This window comes from Aptenodytes patagonicus, chromosome Z, assembly GCF_965638725.1.
Source record: "Aptenodytes patagonicus chromosome Z, bAptPat1.pri.cur, whole genome shotgun sequence".
NCBI classification, from domain to species: Eukaryota; Metazoa; Chordata; class Aves; order Sphenisciformes; family Spheniscidae; genus Aptenodytes; species Aptenodytes patagonicus.
In genome coordinates, this window is record NC_134982.1 from 26779754 (window position 1) to 26803861 (window position 24108).

The 24108-nt window shown below is 41.4% G+C and overlaps 1 protein-coding gene across 1 annotated transcript; it reads right to left on the reverse strand.

Annotated features, from left to right (window-relative positions):
* Nucleotides 1-1693: 1693 nt before the first annotated feature.
* On the reverse strand, nucleotides 1694-24047 carry LOC143173185 (betaine--homocysteine S-methyltransferase 1-like). Its single transcript, XM_076363328.1, has 8 exons — nucleotides 23942-24047; nucleotides 19784-19916; nucleotides 12447-12565; nucleotides 10255-10446; nucleotides 9515-9662; nucleotides 8421-8603; nucleotides 3134-3362; nucleotides 1694-2622 (listed from the first exon to the last, which is right to left on the reverse strand). The coding sequence occupies exons 1-8, from the start codon at nucleotides 23978-23980 to the stop codon at nucleotides 2448-2450; spliced, it is 1218 nt and encodes a 405-aa protein (XP_076219443.1). The 5' UTR covers nucleotides 23981-24047; the 3' UTR covers nucleotides 1694-2447.
* Nucleotides 24048-24108: the final 61 nt, after the last annotated feature.

Consider the following 24108-nt stretch of genomic DNA (forward strand, 5'->3'; position numbering starts at 1 on the left):
GGAGTTGACCTTCTAAAGCCCCTTTCGCTTCCTATCTAATTTTCAGACAGGCTTTCTAAGGAAACAAATTTCCTAGGATTGTGCTGCCAGCCTGCCTCATTTCCTTAACAAGTCATGTAATAAACCATTAGAAAGCTTTAAGAAATCTAACAGTTCCCTTACCCCTCACTAAGATGTTACGCAGAAAGAAATGGGAAATAAAGCTTTGTTGGCTTTGCTGCTCGGGGTCTTTTTTTGTTTTTTTGAGGGGGGGGTGTTGGGGTTTTTTTTGATCGTTTGGGGTTCTGTAGTGATCAATAAAGCACGCTGTCAACTTGTTTTCATCTCACTGTCAATTCCTTTCTAAGCCCAGCCTGTGATATGAATCAAACAGGGATTGTAAAGCTTCCCCCTTGGGTCAGCTCTCATTTTGAATGCTCCAAATAGCCTTTTAAATATTTCTCGTCATTGTTAGTGTCTGTTAAAATTCGTCCTTTTTAAACTGGGTATCTAAAAATAAATGCTTAAAATCGCACTTTATCATCTTCTTAAATACCATGGTTCTTCAATATTCTGTGTTGTGAACTCATTCACTTCAGTACAAATTTTTGCATATTTGGACAGTTTCAAAAAAATCAGTCCAGCTGCTTGTATAGAGTATGATGGTGAAGCTGCATCCTTTGCCACAGGAAGTCCCTAAACTGGTAATGATTGTTTGAAACACTTCTTTATCAATTGTAGCTTGTATTTTAAGCCACTTTATCATGCATATGTTATTAATGCTGCATGCATTTTGGTGATGGTTAAAGATCTGGCCTTTTTGTTTTACAGATTTTGCATTATTCCACTTCCTGCAGGGGGAACATCCAGAAGGGTTTAGGAAGGAAAGGAGTTTAATGTAGTGCATATAATACTTACATGGATGCTTTCCAAATAATCTAAATTTTAAAATATCCACTTTCTTGATTTGTCTACTTTTGGCTTTCATGCAAAATTTCCACCTAGTAACTATTTCAATCTGTTACAAGCTTGGTGAAGGCAGATGGCTTTTTCTAAAATCTGTCTGCCAATAACAGTCTGAAAAGGATACTTGAAGTTTTCCATTGAAGTGTTGCATATTTAAATGTTTCCTGAACTGCAGAATATCAACATGGATAGAAGTAATGAAATAAGCTTATACATGAAAAGTAGTCCCAACAAAAGCTTTCAACACTAACTTTGAGAATGATCTTTTCATAAAGGCAGTGGCTTTAATGTAGAATGGGTGGGAATGAGATTCTAGAAAGAAATCTATGTTGTATGGTATTTCACAAAAATAAACTATGGAAATGTATCCTTTATGGGTTCCAAGTGTAGTGATACCCTTCCTAAGGAAACCCTTCACAACAAATTCAGTGTACAAATGTCCATGGGTTTTCTTAACTTAGGTGGATCGATCTATTTCCTAACAGGGTTTTTCATGTCTCCTTATAGCTACGATTCTAGAGTGAATCAGTCAGCTTAAAAAAATCATGGAATGTTCTACTACTCTTATAAACAGGAGTTATATTTTAGGAAGCTTCAGTTTTTAAGTGCTATTCTGAGTAACCAAGTGTTTCTAATGAGATCTCCAGAAATCAGCTGGATCATTTGAAAATTAGTTGTTTACTGGAGGTACGTGATTCTGTTTGAGCTCTTACGATTTAAGGTGTGAAGATAATACAATACTATTCCATCGTATTACTTTTAATTTATTTGATCTTTTTTAAATTTCAGAATAATCTCTTAAGCCTTTTAATTTCCAGAGGAGTAAATCTTGTGTACATGGTACCTTGAGACAAAAACAGTGAGTTATTTACCTGTCATTTTTCTTTTCTATAAGTTCTCTGAACCTTTCTCCTGCATGTAAGAAATGCCTGCAAGATCTCATTCTCCTCATCTTTTGATTCTAATTTTAAGATGTATTTTCTGGTTTACTTTTATTCTCTTGAAGTCAAGAAAGCAACTATAGATAACTGTGTGTCTGAAGCATTGGCAGCTTGTGTGTCCCTGAACTAGCACTCAACAGATCTTGAGGTCTGAGGAAGCTCCTACATAATCCCAAACTAAAAACAGACTCAGGAGTGGAAGTCTGTTGATACCATATTTATAGATGGCTTTTTCTCTTTTCACAGGTGAGTTGAGCCAATTATTACTTTCCATGTATTTCTGTGTCTTCCCAATTAATGGCACCTAGCCAACAGAAGCTCAATTATTATGAGAATCCAAACCTCCTTCTGACGGTGTATTCTCTAAACTATTTGTCCAGAGAAAGATTTTATTATCGAAATTTGACATATTTAATTTGTAATCACATTCTTTCTGCATTTTGTCTCTTTCATTACATGTTAACTGATAAATCAACAGGGTACTCATCTTCACAGATTTTCTCGTGACGCGCGAGATGGTCTGTAGATAAATCATTCTAACATTTACACAACTAGAGTGGATTAGAACTTCCGTTTCTGGAAGAGCTCCTTCAGCTGTTGTTCACTTGTTGCTTCTTTCTGTTGCATCAGCTCCCTGGCTCCTTTGGTTACTCCCCAGCCATCTGGCTTTGACATTGAAGGACAATATGGCCTGCCTGAAGCAGGCTTCAGATTCTCCCAGTAGTCTTTTCTTGCCCTAAAGAAAGAGAAAGAAATTTAGGGTTTTTTTCCAGCACCTCACAGTACTAAAGGAAATGTAGCTTAAATCACCATTGCAAAGGGTCATCTAACTTGCACAGACTGACTTTATATTTAAATACAGAAGTGTGAATGAAAGCATGCAATGAAATGCTACGTGCTTAAAAAGTATCTTTTCATGCTTGAAAGGAACGCTGTAAGCCACTCACCATTAGGAGCTGTTCTACCAAAGTCTGTTAGTTTTTGATCTTAACTTTCATGAATTACTTTCACATTAATTCAGACCAAATCTTCATTTTAAAGAGGGATGAGAATTTCTGGAGCTCTCCTACTGCCCCTTCACCCCTTCCCCTGCTCCCAAATCAGATTAAATTCTTCAAAATTATTAACACATAGAATGTTTACAGTGATATTTAGACCTCCATATCAGTTACGCTAGTCTGCTGCATGGACCAATTAAGCCTTTGCAAGGAGTATGTTGGTGTGCTTTCCAGTTCAGATACACATACCTTGCTCTGACCCAGGGTTTGGTATGCATGCTCAGGCTATCGCCCCAGCTACCATGTTTCCCAGAAGCTTCTGGCAAAAACCCTCTTTCAGGACCCAGCTCCTCAGCTATTGCTCGGACGTGATATGGCTCAAATCCACAGCAACCTCCAATGTAACGAATCCCTAAGTCATAAGCCTTTCTTGCATATTTTTGAATATCCCATCTGGTTACAATTCTTGGCTCCAGACCTGCGAAGACATTCATATCTTAAGTTTCCACCATGTTCCACTTCAGCACATTTTTTGGTAAGAAATCACGTTGTTGAGATACTTGCACACTGTTTGCAAAACTGGTTGTAGAAAGAGATGTATGTTTGAACTGTCTAAGCTAACTGACACAAACTTTCAGAAGTCTAGCTTTTAGATTCTGCTATGCTCTACTGAGCTATGCTTATTGTAAGCTTTTTTGGCCTTGCAAAACAGCACCTATTATCTTCTGAGACTGATCAAGCCCTAAGTCACATGCTTGCCATTCTGCCAGAGTTGTTAGCTGGAGTATTGGAGTACTTTCAATGTTATACCCGCATTTCCACAGAGTTCCTAATAAACAATCAATATCTGGGAAATCTGATTACAGTAATCTGTGAAAGGGGAAGGTATCAGCCTACCTGCAACAAGAATAAACATGTTCATTATTCCTCAGGAATGCTTATTACACTTTTTTCCATGATCAGCTAGTGGCAGCCCGTTGCTTCACTGACAGCTGGGATGAGTAGCTGTTTCTTAGCCCATCCCATACTTAGTTATAATCCTAGCCATAAGCAGCTTGCTGCCTCAAACCACTTTGTTCCTTGTGGAAAGTTCTGTGCGTAGATAAGTTAGGATGCAATCTTTATTTTGAACCCTTCTCCCTGTTGCAGGTTGTGGTGAGCAGAGAGAAGGGATAACAGAGCTGAGAGGAAGGACTTGTGGAAGGAAAGGAATAGGAAGTGAAAAGAACGACGAAAAGCACACCTTAAAGGGAAGGAGGCACTAGAGTGGCAGAACTGGAAAGAAAAGACCAGAGACTGAAGAAGAAACTTTAAGGAATAAAAATACAGGAATAAAGGAATAAAAATCCTCCCACTTCTTCATGCACATCTGCAGATGAACCAGCATGGTTATCAAGTGAGTGCAGCATGACGTCTCTGCACTCCCCCGGGCAAAGAAGCCGTGGTGAGGTAGTAAGGCTCCAGCAGCACAGCAGAGGTAGGATTCTTCTCCCTACATCCTTTCCCAAAAATGTCTAACATGCAAGAAGGTGATACAAAGCAGATCTATTCTAAGTCCAATGGGTAGTTAAGAGAGAGGTTCAGAAAATAAAAAGCAGAAGGAAAAAAATGAAATGTTCTTAAACAGAAAATTATTGGTCTCAGAGGGAAAGACTGGACAAAGGAAAATTACATGGTCTAATATCAGAAGGAAAACCAGATGAAGCTATCTTGGAAAGCTGTTTAAATAAAAGTAAGCTTGTGTACAGTCCTGCAGATGTGAGAGAAAGCATCAGAAGCACAACTTAATTAATTCCTTACCTCTCATATATCATTAAAAAGCTAATGCAAAATTGATACAAAATAATCAACAGTAAGAATGCAGCATCTTGCACTCAATTTATACCTGCGTAAGCAACTAAACTCCAGGGGAACAGTATAGAGTGTTTCCCTGTCTTCTCCATCACCCACTGTGCCACAATCCATGGAACCTGATGAGATGCATCCGAGGGTCCTGAGGGAACTGGCAGATGAAGTTGCCAAGCCACTATCCATAATATTTGAAAAGTCGTGGCAGACTGGTGGTGTTCTCAGTGACTGGAAAAGGGGAAATATAACCCCCATTTTTAAAAAGGGAAAAAAAGAAGACCCGGGGAACTATAGGCTGGTCAGTCTCACCTCTGTGCCCAGCAAGGTCATGGAGCAGATCCTCCTGGAAGCTATGCTAAGGCGCATGGAAAACAGAGAGGTGATTGGTGGCAGCCGACGTGGCTTCACTAAGGGTAAATCGTGCCTGACAAATGTGGTAGCCTTCTATGACGGTGCAGCACTGGTAGATAAGGGAAGAGCAACTGATACCATCTACCTGGACTTGTGCAAAGCATTTGATACTGTCCCACACAACATTCTTGTCTCTAAAATGGAGAGACCTGGATTTGATGGGTGGACCACTTGGTGGATAAGGAATTGGCTGAATGGTCATACTCAAAGAGCTGCAGTCAACGGCTCGACGTCTGGGTGGAGACCAGCGACGAGTGGTGTCCCTCAGGGGTCCATACTGGGACCAGTATTATTTAATGTCTTTGTCGGGGACATGGACAGTGGGATTGAGTGCACCCTCAGCAAGTTTGCAGATGACACCAAGCTGAGTGGTGTGGTTGATACTCCAGAGGGAAGGGAGGCCATCCAGAGGGATCTTGACAGGCTGGAGAGGTGGGCCCATGTGAACCTCATGAAGTTCAACAAGGTCAAGTGTAAGGTCCTGCACCTGGGTCGGGGCAATTCCAAATATGAATACAGGCTGGGCGATGAGTGGATTGAAAGCAGCCCTGCGGAGAAGGACTTGGGGGTACTGGTGGATGAAAAACTGAGTATGACCTGTCAATGTGCACTCGCAGCCCAGAAAGCCAATCTCATCCTGGGCTGCATCAAAAGAAGTGTGTCCAGCAGGTCAAGGGAGGCGATTTTGCCTCTCTATTCTGCTCTGGTGAGACCTCACTTGGAGTACTGTGTCCAGCTCTGGGGTCCCCAGCATAAGAAAGACATGGACCTGCTCAAGCAGGTCCAGAAGAGGGCTACGAAGATGATCAGGAGGCTGGAGCACCTCCCGTGTGAGGAAAGGCTGAGAGAGTTTAGCCTAGAGAAGAGAAGGCTCCAGGGAGACCTTTTAGCAGCCTTTCAGTACTTCAGGGGGACCAGGAAAGATGGGGAGGGACTCTTTTATCAGGGAGTGTAGTGATAGGACGAGGGGTAACGGTTTTAAACTAAAAGAGGGTAGATTTAGATTAGATAGTAGGAAGAAATTCTTTACTGTGAGGGTGGTGAGACACTGGCATAGGTTGCCCAGAGAAGTTGTGGATGCCCCATCCCTGGAAGTGTTCAAGGCCAGGTTGGATGAGGCTTTGAGCAACCTGGTCTAGTGGAAGGCGTCCCTACCCATGGCAGGGGGGTTGGAACTAGATGATCTTTAAGGTCCCTTCCAACCCAAACCATTCTATGATTCTGTGAATCAGTCCTTGTGCTTCAGGAGTGTAAGGACAGCAACAACCTAACCTCTCTGAAGAAACAGGGACAGACCCCACCATAAGAACCAGCCACATGTGGTGAAACATGGTGACTGAAAACAAGCAGTCTTCTATGAAAACAAGTTGCCACATAGATCACGTTTTGTGGGATTTTCCCCTTCCCCAAATTGACTAACATTCTATTTTCCATGCCTGTCAATGCATCTCTTTTCTTGGCTTTATTCAGAATTAAATAGCTACAGCTTAGCAGTTTATGTTAACATTTATAGTAAAAAGAGATTGAGATTTTCATCAATTTTTGATGAGAAGATTGTAACCTGCTCCTAGATTTAGCCCCTCTTCTACTAGCCCCCCTATCTACTCTTGAGATAATTGGGTATGCTTTGACTGACAGGGACATTTCTTTCTAAAACACTGTCCTTGCTTAATTGGTGATATTTCAGAGCAATTGCAATAACACAGAAGGGAAAACACAGAAAACTGGAAAAAGTTCTACAGATAAATAAATACTGCTGGCATCTAATCCAGCAGCAAATACTGCTGGAGTTTGCCAATACAACATAGCCAATGCTTTTCTAGAAACTGAGATCTTGTTGGCCTGTACAGAGGTTATGTACACTTCAAATATCTAAATACCTCTTTGTGCATATTGCCTTCCACAAAAACCAGAGTTAACTGGGTCAGTTTAACAATGATTTACCAAACTGCTCATCTGCTGTCAAGTGATCAGTTGCTCCTTCTGGGTATTTGAAAACATTCACAGACTCAGCCTTCTCCAACTGACACAGGAAATTTCTGAAAGCTGAGATCTCATACAGATTGCTTATAACATACAAGCCAAGAAGCATAACAAACCAAAGAGTGAATCCTTCAATTCACTTGATTACTTACTGCATCTGTTCTATCTTTTTTTGCTTGCAATCAGAGGAGTTATATGAAGTGAAGGAATGAATAGGATAAATGAGTTCCTAACATTTTTAAATATCCCAGAATATTTTCAGAACTCAGACATGTTATTATCATTTAATGAATGCCTCAGGCTCATGCTTTATTCTCTTTCCTTCGTTTATGTAAAAAGAGGAATTTAGAAGAAAAAAATCTTCCTGAAAGTCACACCTCTCTCAAATTTTCTGCTACAAATTCAAGTTTCAAATGTTTTAATACTTTATTTTATAGTCTGATCTTGAGAAGAAGAGTGTATGATACCTGAAAATGAAAGCATTTTTCTAATCAATTTTAAAATGTTTAGGCTGATTTTTTCCTCTTATCTTAAAGGGATGTGATCTTCTATATCCCAGGTGGAAATAAGCCCTAAATACACAAGCTTTAATACACATAAAATGGCTGAATCTTTCAGTCTTTATAGAATTTCTCCTGAGCATACATGTGATGAATCCATCTCCAAGCTGCTAATCCATTTGTTAGCAACATCAAAGAACATATTCCCTCTTCTGGTTTCTCTGTAATCTCACTTATATTAAACAGTTACACTTGCAAGACTGAACCATTATGAGTGCAATAATCATGCACCTATATCCAGTTCTGCATATGCATTATAAATTCAATTCCTATGCAGGTAAACATTATGGGGCTTGTGGGATAGATATCACAACCCAGGATGCTGGGGAGCTCCAATGCAAAAGCATTTAAATCTGAGGTTTCTTTAGTGCATTTGCTCTTGTTCGTTTCTTTGGACTGTTTACAGCTGTCCTGAACAAGGTTCTATAGCACAAGAATTACACAAGAATTACATTTTTTAACTGAGTTTAGGTTGTGGCACTTTAACTGTTTTCATCATAATTTCACTTTCAGTCACATGCTGTGATACTACTGAAATACTCTCACTATATGGATGATCTTTAATCCAATATTACACTGCAACCCCTCTATGGAAAATATCAGACAGGGTAATTGGGACTGATCCTATTGTATAGAAGGACACCTTGCAGCTTCAGCTTTACTAAAAGCTGGGGAAAAAAAGGAACAGACAGTAAAAAAAAAAACCGAAACCAAAAAACAAACCGTTGTCTTACCAAAGGGAAATTCTGGAAGATCAATAAAACCCTGCTTTCCACAATCGGGTGTATGGAAAGCAAGTGGTTGAGACATCAGGTGGGCTTTCAGTTTAGCAGCCTGCAAGCCCTCTTTCATCAGTTTCACGGTTTCCAGGGAAGTATCTGGATCAAAATGGCAGTTGACTCCAACAATAGAAGCACCTAGGAGGAGGAAAATAACTTCAAGTCACATCTCCCCAGGAAGTGGGAGGTGAAAGTTCTTAGCCACACCACTCCAGAAGCAGAGCATTCCATCTTTACACCAGCATTATTAAAACAAGGCAGTTGGGTTAGAGCCAGCCTCAACTCTCCTGAAGTTGATCATTCTATTTTCATCTCAATTGCACTCCTCTTTACCTTCCTGATGATGAATCACGTCTCCAACCCTCATACAGTTGCTTTTTTTATCAGTGCTTAATCAATGAAGACTGATTATGTACAGCCACATATGCGAATAGCTAGTAGGTTCCTAACACAGGAACACAGGTTCTGCCTTTGGATTTCAACTCTAACTCCAAAGGAAAAAGAGTAGTTCAAAACAGATATAATAAACCCCTGTACCATCATTCATCATGCCCCTGATTAACTTCTTCTGCCCTTCCCCTTGTCCTGCAGAAAACAAAGCCTTTGATAGGCAAAAGATCCATATTTTCATCCTCTTATTCTCTCATCCTCGATTTGAACTGTGCTCCATACATTTCTAGAAACATGAGCAGAGAATCAAAGGTAGCTTTGGATTCTGCTTATGTTTCATAATTGTGAGCCCAGAATTTGGGGTTGGCTCTGTAACCAAATTTGAGTAGGTTTAGAATTTTGCTCTATTCAGTATCAGCTGCCTGTGGCTATTGCTCCCAATACCATCCTGGTTAACAAGGATTTAATAACTGCATTTTCATATGTTTTTTACACAACTGCTCTAGTAAAGTACACATAAAAACTTTTCTACAGGGTCAAAACTTTTATCAGATATGATTGGGAAGCTACCTACTTGAGATACACATCCATTTATCTCAATACTTAAGGACTTTACTTTGTTCCATACTCTTAAAGGGCATATTAAAACAGAGTCTTACCAGCCTTTACCAGTTGGACAGCACATTGTCCAGGGGGCACGCCATGCATGTCTCCTTCTGGACCAATGCACATCGTAGCTGCAACTGGCTTTCCAGATTCTTTTAGAACTTCAACTGCCCAGACAGCCTCTTCAACATGCTCAAAATACTGAAAGAAATTAAAACTGGACTACTCTTGTTTCTTGGAGATGAAGCATAAACACATTAATCCAGACCCCAAATTCACCAGCAATACAATTACTTGATTCTTTTCTGATCTACACTGACAGAATTCAATTGAGTTCACTGACCACACAGTTAAAAAAGGATTTTAAAAAGTCAGTAAGTAAAACTAAATAAAAAATAATGATACTCTTACTTCATTCAGAATAAGAATGCCCATACAGGAGGTTAATCAGGGATTTATCCCCAAAGAACTATTTTCATCTAGAAAAGTCACCTTAGGTTGATTGCTTACAGTGTATGGGAGGAAATAGGAACTAGTCAAGATCACATAACCTCTTTAAACCAGTACAGAATTTGACTTGACTGAGGTAGAAATTTAGGTTTCAAGGTCCTATTCTAGGACACTTGCAGATGCTGCTGTGCATTTAGAAAAATACCTGATACTACTGGAATAAAAGCATAACAGAAGATTTTAAAGGAGGAAGCAATATATATTTGTACTCCCTAAAGAAGACTAGGCATCTTAAAGTTAACGCTGTGCTAGTTGAAGGCATGTACTTTTTTTACAGATTTACCTCTGCAATTAGGAAGTCCACATTCTTCTTCATAAAGACATCTAGTTGCTTTCGAAAGGCTGCTTTAACCTCTGCTTTATCCTTGCAGCTTAAATATGATGGTGTTTGACTGACTCCTCCAGCCACTAAAGCATCACCTTCATTAGCCACTTCTCTTGCAATGTCACAAGCAGCTTCATTCACTTTCTGGCACTGTATGAATATAGATTATGTCAGTTCTACCTGGTCAGAGATATGCATGTAATTTCAGAGCACAAAAAGGACAAAAAGAGTCTAAAGCCATTATGGTTTCTTCATAGTCTTTTATAATTTAAATGGATTTTTTAATAATATTGATTAGGAAGATCGACATCTTTCAAACAAATAACAAACATTAGAAAACAAATTTCTTGCCACCTCTAAGTTATCATATTATCAAATATTACAGAGGCATATTACTTTTAATATATCTTACACAAATAGTCTATAAAAAGCAAATATTTGGTGTGAAGTGAAATTTTCTTCGCCTCTTAGAAAATGAGTTAGTTACACTTAAGTGTATGCTTTTATTCTGACATTTTGTGGATGGAAAACAAAATATGTAGTAATTTTGATTGATTTTTCATTCTTCTTTAAAATATTTTAGTATTTTGATAATTTTCAAAATTTAAACTATAATATTCGTATGAGTTATTTAAGACATTTTTAAAATGATATCATTAATTATCTGATGTTAAAGTTACCAATTTAAGAATAGTAAAGGGAAACTTATCACTATAGATTATTAATTAATCACCTAGACCAAAAGACACATTCCCTCTATACCCAAATCAGGATGACTAGAACAGCTTGTGAAAAAGAGGTTAAGCTGGGAAAAAAAGATTTTGTGAAAATAATACTTATTTGGGATAGATAACAAGTACTGATTAGAGCAGGTTTCTCTGCAGCACATGGACTACTTAGAATCTACATAGGTTTCTCTCAGCTGACGTTTTCCACGGCTGCCTCAAAAGATCCAGCTGATTTTTAAGGCTATCGCTGACAGATTGTCTTCCATTTGCACTTGTGCTCAGGTACACGTTGGGGAACTCTGGGAGGTGGAGCCATAAACCAGACAAAGCCTGGAGGAACCTGCTTCTAGAACTGGCAGCAAATCAATCTTGAAAGCTTTGCTGCAATGCATTCCCAATACTAGGTGCTCACCCAGCCCTCCTTATGATTTTGCATGGCAGCAAGAGCTGCAGCATGGCTTGTTCCAAAGGCACTGTGTTTCTGGGACTACCACTTCAGACATTTCAATGTTGCACCTATTGAATGTAAAGGTACAGCATTTCAGCTAAATTTGGTCATATGACATTTTGGTATGACCTCTTAATTAAGCCTCAAGTATTTCCCTAGTGTCCACATTGTTCTAATTTCTGACTTGCAATATCTTCACAGATACAAAGATATTCCTTCCTTCCTGCCCCCTGGAGAATCTTCTCTATTTTGCACAGGTTGGAATAGACAGTAGGACCAAAGGGGAAAGGATCAGAGAAAACACTCAATGGCAAACCTTCTAGTCTCAAAGGAACTATCTAGAAATGTTTGTGCCGGAAGTCTCCCAGTGGAGCTGGGGCCTGCATCTAGTGAACACACCCAACATCCTACAATTCCTTTGTGTAGGGTGTAAGAAAACACCAACATGGTACTTCTGTTGCTGTAACAGATTACCCTTACACATGAGAAAGGGAATATTGACCACAGTGTATACCTTGGATTTTTTAGTTGTTACTTTATTGAAGACATGGTTCTACACAACATTCCGTTCTCATTAGCCACTCATTATTCTCTAGGATTCTTCACCATTTTTGCAGTTGATTTGTTTCTCTGGATGTTAAAGCATTTCAACTGATTTTGCTCTCTGTGCATTTAGTCCTCCTTATACTCTTTGTATCAAAACTCCAGTAAACTAATCTCCTCAGATGGGAAAAATACAATGTGGGCATCCTCTTTCCTCTCTTCATCCTTGCCCCATTTTGTTATTTTTTTGTCCTTTAACCTTGTCTTTCTTGATATTCCAAACTCTGAAATTGCATCATCTCATTCTTTGGTCACGAAATGTAGCCAAAACTGTTATGACGGTCTGTGAAAGTACTCGATAATCTCTCTACCAAACCTTTTAAAATTAATCCATTTAATTGATATCTCCATCAAAACAGAGTTTTACTCACACTTATTTTCTCAGCTACATAATTGCCCCTGTTCTCTAGTTTGTCCTCACTGGCATAAAAGGTGAATGTCTGGAGAACATTGGATCCAGCTCTGAGGAATTCCCGGTGAAGCTGACGAACTGTGAAGAATTAAAAGAGACAAAGAAGAGATGTTTGGTACAGTTATTACTGTTATCCCCAAATTAAATGTTTATTGAAGTAATGTTACTGTAAAATAAGTGATACTGTGTTTACTACAAGAGCCATTATGAGAGTAGAAGCAGTACCCCAGTCTGTGTAGAATTCCTTCTTCTCACTCTCAGAACATTAGTCAGAAAACTTTCTCCTTAGTTATTCTGTGCTAAGAATGACTGAAGACTTCTATTTAGTTTATCAGTAGATTCAGTTTTGCATGCCACCTTGCCTATCTAGAGATGCTGGGGGAGGGGAACCTCAATCCATCCCACTCCTACCAGTTTGATGCCAGGGCCAGCAATAGAAGCCCAGAGCCTGAAGAAGGAACACAGGTCAGCAGGAGAGCACCTGAAGAGCAGCACAGAGGAACTCCAGCCAGTAAGACAGCTTCATTGGGGGCCCAACTTAAATGCCTCTATGCAAACGCACGTAGCATGGGGAATAAACAAGAGGAGCTGGAGACATGCGCACGCCTGCAGGGCTATGACCTTATTGGCATCACGGAGACGTGGTGGGATGGCTCCTATGATTGGAGTGTTGGGATGGAGGGATACAGGCTCTTTAAGAAGGACAGGCAGGGGAGACGAGGAGGGGGTGTCGCCTTCTATGTCAATGACCAGCTGGAGTGCATGGAGCTCTGCCTGGGGGTGGATGAGGAGCCAACCGAGAGCTTATGGGTCAGAATTAAAGGGAAGGCAGGGACAGGTGACATTACAGTGGGGGTCTGCTACAGGCCACCTGACCAGGAAGACCAAGCGGATGAGGCCCTCTATAGACAGATAGGAGCAGCCTCATGCTCACAAGCCCTGGTCCTCATGGGGGACTTCAACCACTCCGACATCTGTTGGAGGGACAACAAAGCAGGGCATAAGCAATCTGGGAGGTTCCTGGAATGCGTCAATGATAACTTCCCTCTCCAAGTGGTAGAGGAGCCAGCGAGGAAAGGTGCTATGCTGGACCTTGTTCTCACCAACAAGAAGGGGCTGGTGGGGAATGTGATGCTCAAGGGCAACCTTGGCTGCAGTGACCACGAAATGGTGGAGTTCAAGATCCTTAGGGCACCGAGGAGGGCACACAGCAAGCTCACTACCCTGGACTTCAGGAGAGCAGACTTTGGCCTCTTCAGGGATCTGCTTGGCAGAGTGCCATGGGACAAAGCCCTGGAGGGAAGAGGGGCCCAAGAAAGCTGGGTAATATTCAAGGATCACCTCCTTCAAGCTCAGGAGCGATGCATGCCAACAAAGAGGAAGTCCAGCAAAAACACCAGGAGGCCTGCATGGGTGAACAAGGAGCTCCTGGACAAACTCCAACACAAAAAGGAAGCCTACAGTGAGTGGAAGCAAGGACAGGTAGCCTGGGAGGAATACAGAGAAATTGTCCGAGCAGCCAGGGATCAGGTCAGGAAAGCTAAAGCCCTGACAGAATTAAATCTGGTCAGGGACATCAAGGGCAACAAGAAAAGATGCTATAGGTACGTCGGGGATAAAAGGAAGATGAGGGAAAATGTAGGCCCTCTCCGGAACAAAACGGGAGACCTGCTTACCCGGGATATGAAGAAGGCTGAGGTACTCAATGACTTTTTTGCCTCGGTCTTCACTGTCAAGTGCTCGAGCCTCACCGCCCAAGCCGCAGAAGGCAAAGGCGGGGACTGGGAGAATGAAGAGCTGCCCACTGTGGGAGAACATCAGGTTCAAGACTATCTAAGGCACCTGAAGGTGCACAAGTCCATGGGACCCAATGAGATCCATCCGTGGGTCCTGAAGGAACTGGTGGATGAAGTTGCCAAGCCACTATCCATCGTATCTGAGAAGTTGTGGCAGCCCAGTGAAGTTCCCACTGACTGGAAAAGGGGAAACATAACCCCCATTGTTAAAAAGGGAAAAAAGGAAGACCCAGGGAACTACAGGCCAGTCAGTCTCACCTCTGTGCCTGGGAAGATCATGGAACAGATCCTCCTGGAAGCTATGCTAAGGCACATGGAGGACAGGGAAGTGATTCGAGACAGCCACCATGGCTTCACCAAGGGCAAGTCCTGCCTGACCAACCTAGTGGCCTTCTATGATGGAGTGACTACATCAGTGGACACAGGAAGGGCTACAGATGTCATCTATCTGGACCTCTGTAAGGCCTTTGACACAGTCCCCCACAACATCCTTCTCTCTAAACTGGAGAGGTATGGATTTGATGGGTGGACTGTCCGGTGGGTGAGGAATTGGTTAGATTGTTGCACCCAGAGGGTAGTGATCAACGGCTCAGTGTCCAGATGGAGATTGGTGATGAGTGGTGTCCTGCAGGAGTCCATATTGGGACCGGTGCTGTTTAATATCTTCATCAATGACATAGACAGTGGGATCGAGTGCACCCTCAGCAAGTTTGCAGATGACACCAAGCTGAGTGGTGCGGTCGACACGCCAGAGGGACGGGATGCCATCCAGAGGGACTTGGACAAGCTCAAGAAAGAGGGCCCGTGTGAACCTCATGAGGTTTAACAAGGCCAAGTGCAAGGTCCTGCACCTGGGTTGGGGCAACCCCCAGTATCAATACAGACTCGGGGGTGAAGGGATTGAGAGCAGCCCTGCCGAGAAGGACTTGGGGGTACTGGTGTGTGAAAAGCTGGGCATGAGCCAGCAATGTGCACTTGCAGCCCAGAAGGCCAGTCGTATCCTGGGCTGCATCAAAAGAAGCGTGGCCAGCAGGTCGAGGGAGGTGTTTCTGCCCCTCTACTCAGCTCTGGTGAGACACCACCTGGAGTACTGCGTCCAGCTCTGGAGCCCTCAGCATAAGACAGACACAGACCTGTTGGAGCAGGTCCAGAAGAGGGCCACGAAAATGATCAGGGGGATGGAACACCTCTCCTATGGGGAAAGGCTGAGAGAGTTGGGGTTGTTCAGCCTGGAGAAGAGAAGGCTTCGGGGGACCTTATTGCAGCCTATCAGTACTTAAAGGGGGCTTATAAAAAAGATGGCAGCAAACTTTTTAGCAGGGCCTGTTGCGACAGGACAAGGGGGAATGGCTTTAAACTAAAGGAGGGTAGATTGAGACTAGATATAAGGAAGAAATTTTTTGTGCTGAAGGTGGTGAAACACTGGCAGAGGTTGCCCAGAGAGGTGGTGGATGCCCCATCCCTGGAAGCATTCAAGGTCAGGTTGGACAGGGCTTTGAGCAACCTGTCCTAGTTGAAGACGTCCCTGCCCATGGCAGGGGGTTGGACTAGATGACATTTAAAGGTCCCTTCCAACCCAAACCATTCTATGGTTCTATTCTATGATTCTATCTTCTTCTTTCTGCAGTCCTTCAGACCTCCAAATTTCAATTTATAGAACTGCATAGTGGTTTAGGAAGGGAAAGCAGACATCTGAGAAAAGAACATGACAGCATAACAAGGAATACCAGACAAAAAGATCATCAAATGAAAAAGCCGTATTTTCCTAGCTTCTAGACTATGAAGAAGAAAACAGAAGAAAGTATCGTGGCAACAAATCAAGGGACAAGATGATATTTATATGGAAGAATACAGTGTTTCATTACCTCCTCTAATTTGTATTTTCTAGTTTGCTCCCCCTACAAAACTCTAGCTGAGTCTAGTCAGCCAAAACCAAAGCTCTATTTTGCTAAATACACCCTTAATTAAAAGATTACTTGTTGCCCCAGGAAAGTGACTCGCAATGCAGACTTAATTCTTCTCATAAGTCAGCACATGATGATTTTACTACAGAGCCAACATTTCTTTTGAAGGAAAGGTTGGCATTACTTTTAATGGACAAATTTCCTACATTAGGACTTCGGGTGGAGGCTTTGTAATGGTAGTTCTGCCTTCATCGCTGTAAGCAATACACTGCAATCACCCCAGCAGGAACAGAACAGGAGCTGTCAATTGATTTTATATGTATACCCACAGAACAATAATTGTAATAAATTCTAGAACACTACTGATCATGTAAAACAGAGTTAAGATGCTCAACAGCTTATAGCAAATACAGGAATAATTTATGCCCTAGATACTGTACACAGACACAAGAACACTGCAGTTTCTGCGGCAGATGCTTGGAAAAGTTTTCCTGAAGTCCTGGTTTGTCATAGCTCACTGTCTACAGGCAATTTGTGTCATTTGGGAAATGTGTGAATGTGTCACGAGAGTACAATTACTCCCTTCAGCTGCAACAAACACAGACTTCTATGCCAGAGAAGCTCAAACAGCAGTTTGAGTTGCTAGAGTCAATCTGTGTACATGCAAGCATGTCTGCTTTCAGTGAAGGAACAGTGTAGTGTCCCTTGCTTTCCTCTATTAGTACAGTATTTCATTTCTAATTACAGCCTTGGGTAACGACAGTGTGATTTAACACAATGCTTCTTTTCCCAGGAGTCACAAAGACCTATCTAGAACACAGATTATAGCAGAGCTACAGTTCAAAAAGTCCCTGGAATCTGCCTGAATTACCAGGATCAAATTTCAGTCTTGCAACCTTTACGCAATGTCAAAACATTCCTAGTGCAGGGAATATTCTTTTTCCCACAGTGTTAAAATAGGCTACTGATCCCAACTGAAAGGGATGTCTTTATGTTTCTAGTATTCTGTAGTTTGTTGTTCTATTCTCCCCCAGGAGAAATCATTGATGAAAACTAGTGAAGAAATGGGAAAAGGAAAAAAGAATCTACAAATATTTTGCACATGCACATGCTCTATGACATTTCCATAATAAACCAGATTTGTTTACCCCCATGGTTAGTGCTCTTTAACTACGGTTCTTGCATTCCTAGAAGAATGCTTGGGATTTGTGTGAATAAGGATGGTCACATAGGTAGGCAAATGAAACATAATCTAACACATATGAATAAGGAACTTCATATCCCAAACTATCAGGTATGTGAACAGGAGACTTTTGAATGGGTCTACATTTTGAGGGAAAGAATAGTGTTATAAGTATCAGCCTGAATCTTATTCAACCCCAGGCAAATCATTTTTACTAGTAGAATATACTGCTATTATTATCAAGCCCACAGCAATCTGCACTATCAAAAACCCAAAGCACTCTGTAATTTACTTCTTGTGTGACTTCCAGCATGTTACTGAAGCTGTGTTTTCCTCCACTATTTGAGAAATGGGGATAGCAGCCACATGAGGCTAAACAATTATTAACAATTTGATGCATTTTAGGAGTCACATGTATAACACTGAGTTTTCATTTCAATCCACCATGAATTGGACATTTCATAAAAGACACAGACTTAAGCTAACAGGAGATGGGGGCAGTAAGTGCCTGTGCGTATTGCTCACTACAGAGTAATACCTGACTTGGCTCAGAAGAAATATTTAGATCCCATTTCTAAACTTGTCAGTCTGGCAAAACTTCTCCTCCCTTGTAATGCAGATAGTGGCCCTGAACTCACTCTTTTTTTCCACACACATGCCCCCCCTTCCTTGCTGTGTCCTCAGAACCTCCCTCCTTTTCCCTCCTTCCATACAAAGACAAGGAGGTCTGGTAGTTGTATGGTTTTTACACCACCTGGCTCAGCCAGTTGCTCCTTCTATTCTTTAGATCTTCTATCAAAGTAACATGACCCTTGAGCAATGCAGGAGCAAAAAGCAGTAATGGAGGGGAGGCAGCACGCTGCACTAAAAGAAATGAACCCATTTCCAGTGAAGGGTGTATTTATAAATAGCCTATAAGGGGCTTATAAAAATTTTATAACTATGTTACAGACATAAGCAATATGTTCTAGCAAATCAGTAGCAATTCTTAGAAGGCTGGATTCTAATCTATGACTACTGATCGCTTACTTAAAGCAAATCTGTGTGCCAATTTAGCCAATTTAAGCCATCTGCAACTGCCTCTATGTAAGGCAATGTCTTGCATTCCTCATGGACTGAGACCCGCACTTCCTCAAAGGACATGTGGAGAGGGTCAAGGGCTTTTGAGGTGCAAAATGCATAAGCAAAGGGGAAACAAAGAGCATGGTATAAGTGCCATGATTTATAAGATCGAATGTGCAGGGGCAGAGAAAGGTAGAGGTGGAGAGAAACAGAGAGGTGACGGGATGTCTTTTGGAGAGATGAGAGTCAGCAAATTAGGTCATCACCCTTTAAACCTTTGCTGGAGCTCTGCATTACCTAAGGCTGTCCATGACCCTAAGTTAGGCATGCTACACATAAAGTGACACTTGAAGGCTGAGAAGGATTAGGGTGAATAAATAGGTAAGGTGTACAAAGCAATGTAATAGAGAGGGCTAAGATCTCTCTCCTCCTTCCCCTCCTCTTCCTTCTTCCCCCTTGTATAGAGGAAAAAGACTGATTTGGAAGGGCAAACACTTAAAACAGAACAAAGAAATCTTTTTTCCCCAGGATATTCTGAATTGGCTTGTGGGATTAACTGCACATCATGTTACTAGGGCAAATGCTTTCTTGTAATGAAGCATACATAAATAGATAATAGCATCTGCTTTTGCACTATTTATGCTAAACACTATAATCTTTATGCTAGAAGGCACAGAATGATTGCTCATTTTGTCTCCCTCCACTTTAGAGAGTTACTCCATTAAAAGTTTATTGCAATTCTTAGGTTCTTATGAGGTTTATCATTCCCCATTTCACAGTGGAGCCAGATACATTAAATACTCCTCTTCCATTCCATTGTTTATTAAAAGCTGCTATTTTCCTGAAAGAATTAATAAACAAACTATATTAATTTGTAAGAATATAAAAGTCCTAGAATGGCTAGAACACAACAAAACAGATAGTTAATGGCAAAATTATTTTGCACAAGATGTTTTACATGATAAGCTTTATATCAGCTCAAGGACAGACTGGACAAATCCATGAGAAAGAAATCCCTGAATGTTATTAAATACAAATACCATATCTGTGTCAAAAAGTCCCTGGGCTGCAAATTATTGAAGACTGGGAGAGCATTCTGGAGAGGTATCACTATATGTTTGCACTACTCATATTCTTACTCAGCCAACTGCTTTTGGCCAGTGTTAAGAGCAAGAAAAAGGGGTAAGAAGAGCATTTGGTCTATGGATTCTTAGGCTATTCTTAACAGTGGAATTCTACAGTGTCAAGGAACATTTCTATTTAAAAACCTTCTACAAGTTCCTATATATTTATTATTTACCCAGCCATGTTTACATTCACTACAGGATTACCATTTCCCAGTAAAACTGACCTGCTTCTGGGTGTTCTACCGTTGCTTCAGGAGTCCAAGGCCCAGCTTTTACGTATCCCCTCTTTTCAAGAGCAAAGACAAATCCTCCATCTCCAATCACAATTTCTCCAGCATCTAAGCGTTCTAGAATACCCTGAAGAAAGCAGAAGGAAAGGTTAACAATTACAGTTCTTTAGTTTTGTGGGCTTCCTTTGTCTTTGTTGCCATTTCCTGTATTTGCAAAGCAGACATAAGTATTTGTGGGCTACCAGAAACATCTTTGCCATAATAATAAAAAGGAATCCATTTCCTTCTTGAAATTCTCTTTAAAGAATGGTAGGTGGTCTGTTTTGCAACATAAGGCTTTAATATGTGCATATATATTACATAAGACTTTTCATTAGTCAGTTTTATTGTATTCCAGAGATACAGTCCCCAGAACTAGAAGTCAATGGTCCAATTCCATTCCTATGAAAGTAAACCACCATCTTAAATTCTCCGGTAAATATAGGAGAAACTTCTTAAAATGAAACACTAGTATCACTGACCTTTTTATTAGCTCATTTGCTCTTTAGCTACGAATGCCATCTTGACAGAGCCTTAGCACAAGTAGCTTGTGACACAAGGTGGCACAACAGGTATCATGGAAAAGTACACATGTAACATTTTCCTACCAAATAAGACACATCTCAAAATGCTGGCCTCCATTTTCTGACAGAATTTACTGGCCTGGGTTTGCTTACCTAGACTTAAAAAATGAAAGGAAATCCTGCTTGTTTTGCACAGCCCTGAAACGTTTTAAGATGCCAAATTACAAACCTTACAGCACCTTGTGATTAACCTTGCTTCAGCCTTGAACTCCATGTTAATGCAAGGCAAGTGGTAATTATTTTTTTTCTAAAATTGAAAACCTTGAGAACAACATATATTGGTTGCACCTGATATATATTATTTTTTGTATTCCTTTCATTGCTTCATTGGCTTGTTCAAATTTTCCAAGAAGTACCTCGCTATTACACTAAATAGTACTAATTTCTGCAATTAGATTACAACCATAATTCTATTTACTTTAAAAAGTGGATGAATGCAGACCCATTACATTAACAAAGGTAGTGGGTATAGGAAAAGAATTAATCAAAGGTAAGACTGAAATTTCCCTCCATAGTTATCTTTTTTTGATGGCACACTAGCATTTGAGAGATGAAATTTGAGGGAGTAGGAAAAAGAAAAGCTTTGTGAACATAAAGTTGAGTGTGGTTTTCTTGCTGAGAGGAAGGGGTTTTTAAAAATTAGCCTCCAACCTTTAGTAGATTACCTTTCTCGACAACGTCTCCTCCATTAATTCAATTATCTCACACCATGCATCCAGGAAAGTCAAACACTTGTGACGACTCAGCACCGTCCTTTAGGCAGGATGAGAGTAGGCCTTTCCAACAAGAAGGAGCACTGTGCCGACTATGCCAGTTCCAGTAGCAAGCATAGCAGTGTAAGGGTACTTGAACGCTACAAAGGCTGGCTGAGAGGGTCGGCATTTTTGGCTCAGGCACTGACATGGCAGCAAGGTGACAGGACTTCTCTGTACAGTGCTGCTGTGCAGATATATGAGCTTGGTCAAGTGTTGGCTTGCAAATCTCTGCATCACATTCCATTGCACATTGTGCACTTGCCAAAATATTGATCTGATTAATAAAGTGTGCAAGCTTTTATCTTTATTTCAGCAGGACCAGGGCAAAATTCAATCTGCAATACTCAAATCTCCAAAACTCAGTAATTTTCAATGAGTCTACCAGTCATGCCTGTCTACTAGGGCAATTCTGTTCTAAATGTCAAGAGGCTTTGTAAAGATTGTGTTTGCAATTAACTAATTTGCAGTTGTAACACAATGCCTCAAATGGGGCCAGAGAAAGGCACCCAAGGGATCACTCGTTGAGTCCCTGCTTCCTCTGCCTGCCAAGGAACCTTTTATAGATGGAGCTTGCTTCAGAAGCTTAATATGCAGAGAACAGGAGTGCAGAGGAAAAAAATCTTTAACATGCAAGAAGCCTCAGTCGTTGCTTGTTAATTGAACATTAAGTAACAGATACATGTTGACATCATACATAGATGTTATATTTAAATGCACTACAACTAACAGATTTTTTTCTTTTAACAAGTACTTCTAGGATTTAACAGCAGTTTTCCTTCACAGTTCTAGTTTTTTTAAATTGCATTTTAAAATAATCTTCACTTTTGACACACAGAAGCAACATAAGCCATGATTGAATAGACCATGGCATCTTAATACATAATATATTGTGATATATTAAACCTAGCATTGGGGCATCTAATAGCAGGTGACATAACTATAAAGCACAAAGTACTTAATACAAACTTACTTTGTCAGTTCAGACTGGCTTAAAATGGAAATAATTTTTTTGCAATCTTTATTATAGGTCTGATGTAATTTCTTCACACCATTTTTACTTTATCTATACTGGGTAAAATACCATTGGTTCAACCAGCATATAGCTAGCATAAGTTCAGCATCAACATTCTTTTGTTCTGCCCCGGAGACCTACAGCTGTGTGCTCATGACCAATCCAGATCAAAATTGTACTGTCAGGTGATCTGGTAGTACACAGATCTGGTATTAAATAACAAGAAATAGTATCTGTAAAAAGCTAACCAAGGCTTTTTTGAGCCATCTTTTCACTGCTTCACTTTTGCTACCATGAATGAAGCTGCACCACATAGTCTGTACATCTATCCATGGAAAGAGTGCAAATGTCTGTATGAAGATACACCCTCAACCACCTTTAGGAATGTAACTGAACCATGTAAGTGAAAAGCCTACTTGGTCTACCTATATCCTACCCTTCCATCAATGGAGAGAAAAAAGCATCTCAAAACAACTATTCAGATCTTAAGTGAGCCCTCAAGAGAAGCTTATCTCTGTTCATTGCCTGTAGGGGGAACTTAGGGCAATTGCCTTCTGCTAGGTGTCTGAAGTTAGGTGGCATGAGTATGTGCCAAAAAATAAATAGCAGGACAAATACCTCCGCACCTCCTTCCTTTATAACTGATCTACCTGAAAGGCCTAGAGCTCACACACTTCTTCCCATATCCTTCTGTTCTCTTACCCTAGACTTACACACAACAAATAAAAATGAGTAAAACCAGTTCTGAGTAAGAAGTGTCCTATTAATGTCAATAGTGTCATTCTGAACGGAAGACAGACTACGTGATTCCACTCACCTTCCCAAGCAGCAGCGCAGGGTAGCAGTACTGGTATATGTCAGAGTTTGATTTAGACATTGCTCATATGTTTGCCTTAATGGCCAGAAGGGTTGATGCCTGGGTAACTTTTTATACTGGCTTATGTCTTTAGCTAAATGAGGGTGCAAAGGGCATACATCTATTGGAGACTGCGCTCATATTACAAGCATTGTTGGTATTCAGTCATATAAATCAAGGGAAGAGCAGTTTGGGGCTTTTAAATAGAGTTGGCAGGATGCTGGAGACAGAAATCCCATCTAATGACAGTTAATGCTTAAAATATTTACAATTTTAATGTCTTACGAGCACTGCTTAGTTTGCATGTCAAATAATACTAAGCAAAATGGTTTTGAACTTTGGTGGCTGCAGTCTATGTGTTCAGAGAAATCAAAATTCTATGAGCTGTAAGAGCATTAAGTTCAGTCTAATCTATCTATCTCATAACTGTGTCCAAATGTCTTTAATGGCTCGTTCCTGAATAAGTAAAGTTATTATTCTGGCTTTACTTTAGCTTTTCACAATACCACCTTGCCTGCAGAAATACTGAGTACGTTACTGGGAGGTTAACAAGCGCGCCTCGCGGGTTGTGCCGGTTTAGCAGCAGCTCCCCAGGAGCGCGCCCGGGCAGGACCCCGAGGAGGCGGGAGAGGCGGCCGGGCGCAGGGGCGCCCCGAAGCCGAGCTCTGCCCTGTGCCGCTGCGAGGCTCCCGCCGCTCCCTGCAGCACCGGCGCGGGGCTGCCCCTCCCCTACCACCCGGTCCCGCTGGGGCAGCGCTCGCAGCAGCAGCGGGCGGCGAAGGGGACCGCGGCGGGAGCACCTCTCCCAGCGCCCGCCGCTGCCCCCACGCCGGGCAGCGGAGCGGGCCGGGCCCACGGGTAGCAGGGGAGCGGGGGCTGAGCGGGGGAGGGAGACGGGAGAATTACCCTTTTGCCTTGTTTCAGGGTCTTCCCGATCGGCAGCATCTTCCTCGCCCAGGGACGCCGGCTGCCCGAGTCTCCCCCAACGGGTCGTCACGAAGCTCGAGATACCCCGAGCGCTCAGGCCGCGCTTTTATAGCCCGGGTAGGAGGCGGGCCACGGTGGGCAGCGCT